This window comes from Cebidichthys violaceus, unplaced genomic scaffold, assembly GCF_023349555.1.
Source record: "Cebidichthys violaceus isolate CVI_PGR_0920_01 unplaced genomic scaffold, fCebVio1.0.p SCAF_8, whole genome shotgun sequence".
NCBI lineage: Eukaryota > Metazoa > Chordata > Actinopteri > Perciformes > Stichaeidae > Cebidichthys > Cebidichthys violaceus.
In genome coordinates this window covers 8,679,876-8,693,943 of record NW_027176964.1, presented here as the reverse complement: position 1 = coordinate 8,693,943, position 14,068 = coordinate 8,679,876, and the positions used below count along the sequence as shown (strand labels likewise).

Below are 14,068 nucleotides of genomic sequence, written 5' to 3'. Positions count from 1 at the left end.
TGTCGCCTTTCAAATGAGAATTTTTAACCTTTAATCGCACTGCCATAATTGAGCCAGTTTATGTGAATTTTTGTAAATGCCAAAATGCCACCCTGTTCAAGTTCACTGAGTAAAAGTGTACCCCCAAATGGCACTTAGATTTGGTGTTTGAGGTTTTGAGACATCCTGGTGGCTCACCAAAACCATGGACGTGAATGGAACATTTGTGGTTGAACAATTGCATTGAAAAAAATTGTGTCTTTCCATAAACAGCATCAACGTTACTTTGAATAATCCTCAGAAATTTGTGCTAACAATTTTCATTGTAACTACTTTCTACCAATGAAGTAGTTCCTCCAAAAACTTCAGAGTGAGGTGACATGGCGACAGTTTTTGGAAAGACACATTGCGGTCGAATTCTTCGAATTTTTCAATCACACGAACACCAAAGATTAATTTCACCCTCACTTAATTGGGGTGGTGGCTGAAATGTAAGATACCAATATCTCACAACCTTGACAAATTGAACCAAAAGTATCTGCCTGGCCAGGAGGCTGACGGGCAAAAATAAACTGCTGCCACTATTGACCCCCCTCCATTCCTTCCACTCTCTGTGCCTTGTTTACAGTGTAAGCATAAAACAAAACAAAAACAAAGGTCTTAAAGACTGACTTTGACTCAATTACGTTCTTTGAGACCTGGCGATAAAGTTTAGGTCCCAGATTCAGGACCACAATAAGTAGGAGTGGTCTTTTGTAATGTGGATAAACAAACTAGGGCTGCAACTAACGATTATTTTAATAATCGATTAATCTGTCGATTATTTTTTCGATGAATCGGCGGGGAAAAGGCGAGTGAATAAAAATGTGTCTTTAGTCTTGCAAACTATACCACCCCTGCTTTACTACTGTTATTATCGAGCTAACGCTAACTTGTAATGCTTGTCAAGCTGGATAACTTGTAAACAGCAGCACCAGGAGAGCTACTGGAGGGACGTTACGTTCCTCACTTCAAAACGGAACAACAGTAGGATTCTGTAGTGACTTATCCTGCTGTTGAACTCCCTTCCTCCTCATCAAGGACTCCAACATGTTTACGTTTTAGGTGCTGAATCATCACCGTGGTGCTCCCGTGCCGTGCCATGTCGCTTTTGCATATCTTGCAATTAACACACTTCCATTTCATTTCATTCCATCTGGAACAAACTTCCACTTGGACTCAAGGAATTATACATATTCAACGGACATGAATGAAAACTGCTACTTGACTGGTTGGTGGAGGCATTCAACCACAAGTTTATCTTAGTTTCTAGCTAGCACTTTTTTATTTGTCACATTCACTCTTTGATCAACTAGTGTATTTTTATGGATGACTGACCTGACTGTGTCTGGACTCTCCGTATTTGCCGTTGAGGTTTGCCCGGTGGCAGTTCTTGTACCACCACGCTCCTTTGTAAGACGAGGCACAGTTAGTGACAGCGATGTCATTGTCTCTGTCTTTTGTAGAGAAGGGTCGGCCCTGGTGGTAGCTAAGAGAGTCACCTGAAATCAGAGGAGAGACAGATGCAGAGCCCTAAACATCAGCATATGCCGGGACATACTTACATATGGCCGCGGTGAATAACGGCGTGATGGGGGGACATAAACGGCCTGGCGGGCACGAGGGGAATGGGGAGAGGAAATAAGTCCTGCTACAGGCTCTCTGAATTAATTTAGGCAGAGAAAATTATAATTACAAACATGAGGGGATGACAGGTAATTCTGGCATATGGTCATGTTGACAGACTGAGAGGACAAAAGTGGAAATGTGGAGAAGTGCTGAGGCGGGTTTCAGACATCAGGGAGAAGAACAGACGGAGGGGACGGGAGAGCAAACGCAAATGTAATACTTATTGTAAATCAGCCACGAAGCCAAGTCAAATACAAAACAATGATGTATGTTAACTTGAAAAACACATTGTATTCAATGTAATATATTCAACCACGTACCAGCGGTGCCGTTGTACTCTCCTATCCTGAGCTTGTAGAGATTTCTTGCATCTCCAATGGAGAATTTGTCATAATTGGCGTAGACTGACTCTTGTCCGTCCTTCATATCAATTCTCAGCTCATAACGGCCCTGAGCAGCAATCCTCTGGATGTTGTCTAGACCTGTGGAGATACAACACACATTATGTTGCATTGTATTTAATAACCAAAGATAGTAGTACAATAAGTATAATATGGAAGACATTACGCTCATATTGTGATTGAAGAAAACTCCACTTCAACTTTACCAATCACACATTTTCCTCAAAGGGCTTTACAATCTTCAAAGCATATGCCATTTTCTATCCATTGACCCTTGATTCCTTGAGGAAAAACTCCACATAAATCTATTATTATTATTATTCTCTTAGTGTGGAAAAAAGAAGAACCCTCAGATAGAGCAACAGAGGAGGGATCCCTCCTTTAGGCCAGACAGACATGCAATAAATTGTACGTTTACATAACAAAATGAAAATTATATTATGGAATGAGAGAGTGACAATATAAAGTAAACAAAATGCAAAAAATGTGTAAGAATATTGATCGGAGAAGACGTAAAACCTTTACAAAAAGAATGTATTTTTGTATTTTTAGACATTCTAGCACCTGTATGTACACATAGATAGTTTGTCCCCACCTGCAGCTATGCAGGTTAAAGGTTTGAATCCTGATAAGCACTATGTTGGACGCCTTTGTCAGCTAGTTGTATGGATGAGTAAGACTGAAATTGTGGAGAGCAGTGGACACTGTCACCACCAACCCTTCTGCAAATGCCACATGTCGCAACTTGCTGAGATAGGGGGCTTTGCTCTCTATCTCCGAGGTAACAGATGTGAGGCTCGTTTGAACACCGGCGGGAGATAAGACCCCACACTGACCTGAGAGATTGGAACCGCCTTCACTATCAGATTACAACAAGCACCTGTTTGGAAAAGAGTGTCTTTCCCTGCTTAACCTCCAACAGAAGCATCACAAAACAGTACAAAAACAGTACAAAACTGTACAAAACAGAAGAAAGAATCAAAATCCTCAGGCCTACAGTGATAAGGAGTAGAAAGTAGACATCTGAGAGAAGTCTGCTGTAGTATACGTCGATGGAAAACAGATAAAAATCTACGTAACAACCCAAAGGCACTTAATGTGACAGGGGAAAAGCAATCGTTGTAATAAAATTGTATTTAACACTCAGTCATCTCTAATTACCATTGTATAATATCGCTGTATTATCAGCAATTAATCTTGCACCCATAATTTTTTTTAGTTTCAGTTTTATGGGATCGGACTGCTCTATTCCAAACTGCAGCGATTAAAAATGCATTTTGACACACTATTGCACTCTAGTACTATTAAACTACCAATATTACCATCTAGTCACATTTTATTACCAGTCTTCACTTAAACAGAAGCAAGGGGGGAAAAAAAGAAAAAAGTATGGGATAATGATCACATATTCACACACAGACACCCTGGTTTCTCTCTCTTATTACATCATCAAACTGACATTGTGTTCAGTCTGAAAACTGGCTGAGGTCAGTGAGTAGGGAGAATAGGTTGCCCTTGAGCAGCAATAAAAACGGCCGTTTCCAAACTATAACACATAATAATGAAAGCTTAATTTCCATATTCTTTACTGCTGACCAGTCAAGTGCCTCTTCTTTTCAGTTTGAGTGGAGTTAATGTCGATGTTTATGGTTCCATACTCTCCAATATATTGCCGTTATGTGTGTGGAGGCAGTGATTAGCTAAATGTTCACTCTAATGGTTCTCCATGGGCTATGAACTAATCTGTAGAAAGAAGAGTGAAGGACAAATGGTCTCAAACTGCAGTGACCATCTGCATGATAACACCTTTCTTTTAGGAAGATACATTTTAAGGACACTTCTTACACTGTAAATGTTTAAAATGCAGAACAAATACAGTATGGTGGACGAAACACAAAACAACTGTACAAAGCTACACAGATGTGAAAGTGTTTAATACACAGCCATCTGATTCATCCCTTTGACGTGTAGGATCAATGTGATCATTCCAGTAAACTAAACTGAATTTAGGAGGAACACAGCTCGTTGATGAACGCTAGATGGCTTTAATTTTGAAATTCCACATCACAATGTCCTGATATTGTCTGAGTGACAGTGTGAGGTGGCCTGCTGTCATATTGAGGTGAAACTGGTCTGTATAAACAGGAAGTTTCTCAATGACATTCTGAGGTAGCGCTTATTTTGTACTCTTTATTATGAGGTATAAATAATTATTCACACAATTGATACGTTTTCTCTGAAACACATTTTAATTAATTGTCATCCCTTTTATCTATCATTTGATATTCATTCATGTATTTTGATCTATTATTGACAGACTGACTAAAACCGATCACATTCACTGGAAGGTTGCTTTTAATTTGAAGACAGTTCTTACACAATCTTACTGTAATGCCCAGTATGTGTAAATATGTACCACAAAACATTGTTGGGAGTACACCGTCTTTTTCTAAGTGAAGGCTGGATTGACTGTAGTGTTCTGCACAGGGAGCTGTGATACTGCTATCTTTAGCAACAATGGTTTTGAGACATATTTTGCAGAGGATTGTAGTCTCTTCCACATCTGCTCTCCTGACAACAAACCACCTCCAGATGATAAAGCTGCTGTTGTTTTTTTAATTAATTATTTTGTGTTTTTGCTCCTCTCTGGGACCTTTTGAATTGACCTGAACTCTGGACAATGATCTAAGTAAAACTGATGGATGTGGTGTTTGTCTGTGTGTGTCTATGAGAGGGAGAGTTGGTCTCCTGCATGTGAACATGGCCTGCTTTTAAAGCATGAAGAAATTACTGAAATGCGCAAAATATTTCAATATAATGATATGGTAATCTACCATATTGCACATAAAATGTACATTTTGATACATCACCCACCCCTACTTCAGAATCATGTTTTTAAGTTTTCTGCAGTATCAAAGTAATCCAGTGATGCTCATAGCCGCTTTTGGCATACCTTTAATTGTGCCTATTTCCCACAATATAAGCAAATACAAGCTAAAACAATTAATTGTGGCTCCAATAGACCTTTTTAACAGAAGAAATTTTGACACACAATTGCAAAAGCACAGGTGTAAATAGCAAAAATGAATGACGGCTGAATTCCATTTAGCTGCTTCAGTTTCATGGTACTGGTATTGTACATGCTGGAACACTTGAAGGGAATGGCGCAATTGTTAATGTTATCAGTAACTTCCTGCTATGTGAAAAAGTAGCGCCATGTACAACCACTGGACCAACGGACTAACAGGTCAGTTTCATACAGCAGGCTCGACATTTTGTGCCGTACTCTGAGGCTACCGGGTTCCCTGCTGGCATGTTATCTGTAATCTGGCATCATGGGGGAGAAGCTTTCACAGGAGCAAAGAGCAGCTTGTGATGCTCCACACCCTGAGGTTACATTAAGCTGCTTTTATGCACTGAGAGGACAGAGCACTGTACAGGATAGAAGAAAGACGCGGGGGTGAGTGCAACCTAGAAGGCACTAAAAAAAGTAAAACAAGACCCTAGAGATAGAAGGAGGTGCCCCTCGACTAGTATACGTCAAGAAACAGTGAGAGGGCAGATTATTGCTGATTCAGCAGAAGTGGAAATGGGTCAGATGAGATGTTGTACTCGCTGAACCAGATATGCTTCGATGTCTTCAGATTTTATTATGCGGACAAAGCCAACATAAATCTGCAAGAAATGAGGCAAATGTGTGCCAGGATGCTGCTCCATGAGGCCTCCAGCTAAAACACTGCTGTCAGTTTGCGGCTCACTATATCTATCCTTTATACGGCATTGTGTGCACAGAGGAGGGATTTCTCTCCTGTAGGATGTGTGTAGTGTTATCGTACAAAGATGTTTGTCCATTTTTTTTGTATCACACCTCCTGCGCTTCAGTGAGTAATTTCCCCCACACTTGTTTGTTGACATAGAAAAGCTAATTATTAATGTATACCAGCAAAAAGCAATACAACTTTTTTCCTGTCGTGGTAAAATGTTAAGAGCTACCCTTGAACACCGTCCCTGCGGTGGTGTACAAAACAGGACCAGCTGACATTCTTTCTCTACAACACTGCAAACTACTGCTTTAAAAATACCACTGAGGCAACAAATCTGACAGACTCAACTGGAATTGCAGGCTTTAGTAGCTGATTTCGTTTTATTGGAACTCCTGTTCATGAAAGGTTAGATCTAAAATCTCTTTATGCTTTCACATATTACTGTGTGTTTAGTCACTAATGGACTAGAGTGTGCCACAGCTATCTTGTGTTATGATCCAATATGTGTCAGATACAAAGTAACAGCCTCCGCTCTGTGATAATGTGGTGATAATGCAATGCCATAAAATTTCCCCCCTGTGTTGTTATTTAATTTCTCTAATCAAAAGGTTCAAAAAACAGCCTTCTCAAGCTCCTGATTCACTTAATGAAATATTCATGTCATATTTTCCTTTAATCATCTGCACCAAAACAATAACACCAAAACTGGCCCATGAAGAAACATGACTCATTTGCACATTTTGTAATGAATATAATTATTCTTTTCATAATGAGATTTTTGGGGAGGGAGAAGAGATATTCAGCAGTCCATCAAAACAGTGAGGATGTTCCGTTGTTTTGTCTTTGAATCAGAGCGACGCTAAAAACAATTACCAAGTCATTTCAGGGAGAGATGAACTTTCAGAGAATTCAGTAATGAATCGGATAGACTTTGTGAAGTCGAGTGCTGAAAGATGAAATGAGCTAAAAAAATAAAAAAAAAAAACTCTGGCAGAACGCTTCTCTGTCTTAATAAAGAGTGAAAAATCGTACAAGAAAGGCTATACTGCCTGCACAAGATATTGGAAACAGCTTTCCTCTCCATAAAAACAATGCATCAATTGAAACCAAGTGAAAGCTATGACCCTCTATTGATTGTGCCGATTAAATCAACTTCAGTCATGGAGACGGTGCGTAGATAAAGAGGGTGAAACAGCCTTCACAAAACTGAACAAATTGGGAAGCATATTGCAGCTTAATATCAGCCTGCAGCCTATAAAGGGCAGCTGAAATACAGTATGTTGGACAGGTTGATAAGACGTAGAAATAAGGAAGGAAAAAAAAAAAGCTAAACTACTCCTCAATTGCTGTCTTGAATGAGGACAGATGTTTATCTTATCCTACAAGTATTGTTACAACTACAGAAGCTGTTGTTATATCAGACATCAATAACTGGACATGGTGATGGTCTTGGGTAAGTCCTTGTATTTTAAACTACGGTACACTCTACACATTGTATTCTCTATCTTAATTAACTCAGATTAAGTCTTACCAAGCCAGAATTCATCCTCCAGGTTTCCAAAGCCGACCCGATAGTCACTCCACTTCCTGGAAAAGTCTGTGAGGCCGTTCTGACGGCGCTGAAATACCTGGACACCAAAATATGACGACGTGACAAGATCAGAAAAATACTGCCAACTCGGTTGTTGACTAAAATAGTTGAGAAAAATTCAGTATTATGATCAAAAGGACATTCAGTACTGTATGTGGCCCAAAAAAATAAAAGAATTCTCTTGACCTAACTGACACAGTTTCATACATTTTCTAACAAAAGTGATGATAAAAGAAAGCATTATCTTCACAGTGACTTACAATCCAGCCTCCTTCATCAGTGGTCATGTCACAGTACACCTGCACACCCTGGCTCGGGTCTCTGTTGATGTAAATGGTGTAGATGCCGCTCAGCGTCTCTCCATTCAGCAGGTGTTGGGCACAATTCTGAGGTGTCGCAAACAGACGGCTCCCTGGAGAGAAGAAGGATAAAGGACAAATTATGATTTACTTGCTTTTGTCCATAGTTCGACTTTAATAATTCAGTTTCTAGAGATTTCTGTAGGCTGCATGAATAGAATTTGAACTGCAGTAATCTATATTGAAATATCGATATGCCTATGTGTAATGTAAAATGAGATCCATGTAGTGATGGACCCGCACCTTTCAATTACTAACTAACTTATTTTAAATCAAATTTCACTCTACAATTCATCAGCGGGGAGGGGGGGGGGGGGGGGCAGACCAGAGGGCCGGACTAGCGACACTCGTGGTCAGCTGTGTAGCGCGCCACAGCTGTTGAAATGATTGGTTGTGGAAATCAAAGATAACATGAAATAGCATTAAAGATTTGCAGAACACAGCATCAAAAGTTTTTAATAATATCTTCTAATACTTCTAATACTATAGAATTCAGAGGGAACGAGTGTAAAGGAACCACCTCACAGACAAGCCCCTTGATGTCTGTGTCCGAAAATTCCTTTTCTTGGTCTTCCTCTCGGTCGTTTCCCCTCGTGATTACTTGTTAAGAACCATTCATCAGCAGGCCCATTTCCTGCTTGAGCATTTATGAGGCGCTTTGCATTGACCATTTAAAGTTGAATGTGGGGGCAAGGCCTATCCATGTGAGCATGATGATTTTCGGATTCATAAAATCCTTTTCACTGTTTTATAAATGAGACCCCAGGTGATTAGCATCTTCGCGACGCTTCCTAACCCTTATTTGAGTGACATATCCGGCATCTAATTACACACTGGGCACACTGAAGATTAGAGCACCCTGTTCAGGTCTAGGTTTGTAGACAGCCACCCCGCAGGTGCAGCCTAATGAGAAGTCTCCCCCACTATGCTACAGGGAAGGGAGATACAAATTGTGTCCGACTTTGGGGACCCATTATTGTGCACCTTTGTTATGGTGACAGTAATGTGAAACCGTGCAAAAGGGGGGTAAAACAAAATCCAGAATAAGAAAACTCACCCCATAAGAATCTCCAAACTTAAATCAAAGAATACCAATACATTGTGTGTGTGTGTGTGTGTGTGTGTGTGTGTGTGTGTGTGTGTCTCAATGTGAGTGAATGTGAGTGAATGTGAGTGAATGTCCGTGTACGGTACCTGTAGTGAAGGTAGTGGAGACTACAGCGCTGGTGTCAAGTCCTCTTGCAGCCTGGAGCTTGACAGTGTACTCTGTGGTCTCTGCCAGTCCCTCCAGTCTAATCCATGTGTCCTCTGCATCCAGGATCAGCTCCTAGTACACACACACACACGTGAACAAATTCACACGCATACAAGTTAAAAGATATTAGATTAAGAAATTGCCCTCTATAAAAATCAATAATTGAATGTGTATTCAGCATAAACCTCAGGGTAAAAAACACATTATGTTAGAATCCCCACCAGTCGCTGATAAAACATTGAGTTGAGCTTGTGAGTTTTCAAAAGACCTATGGCAACAAAGAAACCTCCAAGCTATTTTTGTTCAGGAAAAGCACGACAGCTTGCTTTGTGTTCCAGTAGCACAACATTATATCAAACTGAGGTTTATATAGAGGGACTGAAAAAAGGATATTCGATTCATTTAGAAACAGTATTGGTGAAGTAGTAGAGTATAAAATATACTGCAGCTGGCCTCATCAACAAGACCCCCCACTGACATTGATGCTTATCCCCTCCCATAGACACTGCATGTTACATTAACGTCTTCACAGCTGTCTGTACGCATTAACACACATCTTTGAGACTTTGAGTACATTGCATATTCCCTTCATACTCCCGACAGAGAACCTCTCCACATTCCTTGGACAATTTTGCAAATATCTGCACAAAACGACCACTTCTAAATACTGGACAGTTCATTGATTTAAAATCAGATATATTGCAAATATTTCTATCATATTTTTTTATTTATATTCTATATTTATATTTCTTGATTGATTTTTGCAATACCTGCTTTTATTTTTAATTTAATTTTCTCTCACTATGTTTATGTTATACACTAGTACACCGATGCAAATTCCCTGTTTGTGAAAACCTACTTTGCAATAAACCAGATTCAAATCGAATAATTAATTAAATACTTTTTTTTTTAACATTAATCTGCTGTTTGAACACATAATGAAGAACTTGTGTGTATCTTATATGTAACCGATGTGCCTTTGTATTGTATTGCTGTGTGTGTTTGGCATCAACTAAGCAGTAAGAGTTACTCTTCCAACGTCTGCAGAGCAAGTGTGGCTGCCTTCACATATGAAACGAGCCATAGAAAATACAGACGGGGAGGACAAGTGGGGCCAACGGGGGATACAAGATAAAAGACTCGTATCCGACAGCCAAGCTGAGAAGCTGCTAAGTAAACAGGAAACAAATATTTCTATTTGTGTTTAAGGAGTCACGATGGTACAGTACAGTTACTTCCCTTTTGTTTTTCCCAATCGCCTTTCACTGAGCCAAGACGTTTGACCGAGTATTCTCTGTGACCTCAGTTTTTTAGATGAGACATAAATCCAGTGGCAGAACGCTCAATTGATGAACAGATACTTGTCTATTCGTGTTTGTGTGCATGTGTGTTACACTTTTCCCTCGATACACATTAAATATGAACAAGTGAAAATTTAATATTCAGCCAGTTTGGAAAAAAAAACAACCACCCATTTCTAGGCAATGTGTCTATGTGAATTATGCAGGGCAGCAGCTGGTAAATGGTGTCTCTCTTTCTCAGAGGATCTGACATATTCGCACCAGGTTTTCAGGGTCAAGATAAGATTTATATTGCAAGCGAAAAGGCCTTGTTTTATAATACATACCAATACACGCTTGCTATTGATTGTGTATGTGAGGGTGAGTGGTTGGACGTTTGGTGGATGTGTATTTATCCTTGTGAGTGTTTAAATGGAGAGATCTTTATTACTCCAGGCACGGACATAACCAACAGTGATACATGCATTTACAAACTGGAAAGTACATGCTAATCAGATAAGAAATGATCTCAAAGCTACTGTGTGTCAATGACAAAAGTTCATTATCTCTGTAAGAGGTAGCTGAACAGCTATAAGGCTCACCAATATGTGGTTAGATTAGAGCCGAGGTAACGCTGCTGCATATTTTCACCATTTTTGCTCTGAGCATTAATGAGGGATGTGACTCATTACTTGTTGAACAACATGAATTCAAAATGTGCACTTGTTGAGGCAGCTCACAGTAATGAACAGAGATTTGAATACAATTTAAAGGAACATGATCAAAGAGAAATTAATTGATTTTCAATCGATTGACAATTGATTTCAATTGATTCCAACTGGATTTGCAAGATCTTTCAGATTTCAACGCATGAATTTAAGAGGAAACTACTGTTAATATTTTTATTGTAAAAAAAAGAAGAAAAATCTTTGAAAATGTATCAAAAATGTTCCTTTTCCTCTCAGTCTCTGAAGGACAAGACGCAGCATAAGCACACTTGGACGAGAAACCGTTGCTACTAGCTGTGAGCTAACGGTATTTTTGTTTGCAGTGGTAGTGAAGAGTAAGGACAACGCAAACATCTTAGCAGACTGATATTGCATTTGCACTCTTTACGCTGTTCAATGTGCTGCCGCTGAGGAACTAATTAGCTCTCAAGCTTGCAAACTGATACTAGCAGTGCACATTTCTCTGATGGATGTTTGTTTGGTCGTTCATTCAGCAACCAAAGACACGTGTCCATGTTTGTTAGTTAGAGTGTTAAGCTAAATGTATTTGTAAGTTTGATAGGAAGGATACATTAGCAAGAAAGCTAACGTGTTGATGTTCAAAGCCTGTGGTTCTTGTTTGGTGTAGAATGCTGCTGTTTGGTGATTAGTCAGTATGACCATCTGCCTATGATGGAAAAGTGAAGTTACTGCTCTATGCAGATATGGTTTCAAATGAGACTATTTGATTAGCTGTATGAAAACAACATGTTTTTGTAATTCTAAAAAAAGGAGTACCTAATGAAACCAAACAGTATTGAATACAAATGTCTCCCTGTTGGGCACTGATTATGTACATGTATTATGCAGATATGTATGTTGTAGGAGAAAAATAATTGTGAAAAAATAATTTCTGTTTGACTTGTAAATGTCAATGTATGCATAGTCATGGGAATGTCATATACAATGTTGATTTAATATTACTCCTATGTAAAGGCCATATTATTTCTAGAAAATGTTTCTTTAGAAAACAAACCATTGTTTTGGGAAAAGGATGAAAAGCTAGAACACGGGCTCAACATGAAGACAGTGAATATATTTAAGAACAATGTTGATAGAAGTCTGTTTACAATGAAGAAAAGGGACGATCTGACATGTTACCATTGCATTCTTTGTGCATGAGTGACACCTGATGGTCAACCACACAGCAGATTGTGTGTGTGAGAGAGAGAGACTTGAGGTCCATCATCACTGATACAGTAGATGTGAGCGTGACACTATGGTGAACCTGGGTATTAAAGGATACAGTCTGTGTGCATCTAGTTTCATGTGTGCGCTTGTGTGTAAGACACAGGATTGCCAATAAAAAGGAGTCTATTGCAGAGCATCATGGGAAATGGTTATAGTCAATTCATTAACAGGCATGGTGCGTGCCTTATTGCCATTACTCAGCCACATCAAAAAGTTTAATCAAAATAAACAATGTCTCTCCTGAGACACATTAAAGTAATATCTCTATTAGACAGGCATTTTCACTGCCTAGTTCCCTTGTGTGTGTGTGTGTGTGTGTGTGTGTGTGTGTGTTTTTCAATCTGTGGGTTTGTGTGTCCCAAAATGCTTGCATGCTCTACATCAACGTGATTGAAAGTTAAAACTTGAATTTTGAAGTGTTTGTCATAAAGTTGTGATTCCGCATTAATTTTCTTTTCCTGAACAATGTTCAACTCTATTATAATAAGTTGATTAAATTGGAAACATTTTCTCTTTTTTGCAGAAATCCAAGAAGAGGTTTCAATACATGCTTCAATATCTGCAGAATTCAGTTTCTCTTTTCAGGTGTGGGGATTAACAAAAGTACAGCTCATCTCCCTGACACATGTTTGTTAGCATGCATTTTCAACAGGATTTGAATAAGATGGAGAGTAGATAAGGAAACACATTTTGGCTGCAGAACATTTTCTTTATAATGGAAATACCATGTATAGGATATCAACAGTATGTGTGTAAGTATGTGTGTACAAGACAGAGTTGAGACACCAGAGTTCAGCTATGTGCGCTACATACTTTACGGCTGCCGTCAGGTGTCTTGTAGGTGAGCATGTAGTTGTCAATTTCTGCGATTGGCGGTTGCCAGGAGATGAGAGCACTGCGGTGATTCACTTCACTGGCTGTCAGGTTCAGGGGTGCGTCCATGGCTGCCAGAACGAGAGAAAAACATAAACTTATTGTAAAACATGGAATGTTTCCGACACATATAAGCGTAATGTAGTTCTCAAATGATGACTGAGGTGTTGAGTCCTCCGCCCAGATTTGCAAAACAGGATGGTTGTTATTTATACTCATTGTGTTTCAGTTTATTATAGGTATTCCACGTCAGTAATCCTTAATCCCCACAGGACCGAGTGAGAGGAGCAGTGCGACACTTTTCCATGTTTAGTCACAATGTATCACAGCCGCAACAGCGTTCAAGCCCTTGATCAGCAAGCCCACCCAAGTTTTACCACACATTTCATCACACCATCCAAGTGTATTCTTAGTTCCTGCACAGCTTTAAACAAGGCTTGATTATATTGCCTGCCTTGATACTTTAACCACATCAGAAGAAGACTCACCTCAATTTCCCAACCTTACATCACCCTTTTTTGAGTCAATATCTGATCTTCCGACATGGTAGCAGAAGCATTGACACGCTATAACCTCATTTTAGCGCATAATAGAAAAATAGATGACCTTCTATTCGAGAAAATCAAGTTTCCTGGAGTTACATCATGACATCGTCAGCTAGTCACCAACAGTGCTCTGAGTAAGGGAGGCAAAAACAAATGAAGTGCTTTGTGTGCTGTGCAATCCGACGTCACCACTCTGAATATGAGATAAAGGTATCTACTGCATGGCTGTCGCTTTCTGTGATTCCCTCTTCTTGACTCTGGCTTTTCTCCCATCTTTTCCTCTTTCTTCTGTGGTGAAACTAACACTGGACTTCTGTAAAAAGCGTGAACTTTTAACTTCTCCCCGGGACGTCTCCTTAACTTTTAGCTAAACATCTGACCCAAAATTTAACCCA

The 14,068-nt window shown here is 39.5% G+C and overlaps 1 protein-coding gene across 2 annotated transcripts in view; it reads right to left on the bottom strand.

Annotated features, from left to right (window-relative positions):
* The window catches only part of tnr (tenascin R (restrictin, janusin)), a 162,022-nt gene that overhangs the window by 5,131 nt on the left and 142,823 nt on the right, over positions 1-14,068 (bottom strand). For both annotated transcript variants that reach the window (XM_068738269.1, XM_068738270.1), the window contains 6 exons: positions 13,069-13,199; positions 8,957-9,089; positions 7,664-7,815; positions 7,344-7,440; positions 1,968-2,129; positions 1,357-1,520 (listed from right to left, as the gene is read on the bottom strand). In XM_068738269.1, the coding sequence (XP_068594370.1) occupies positions 1,357-1,520; positions 1,968-2,129; positions 7,344-7,440; positions 7,664-7,815; positions 8,957-9,089; positions 13,069-13,199 (839 nt within the window). The remainder of the gene's footprint in view (positions 1-1,356; positions 1,521-1,967; positions 2,130-7,343; positions 7,441-7,663; positions 7,816-8,956; positions 9,090-13,068; positions 13,200-14,068) is intronic.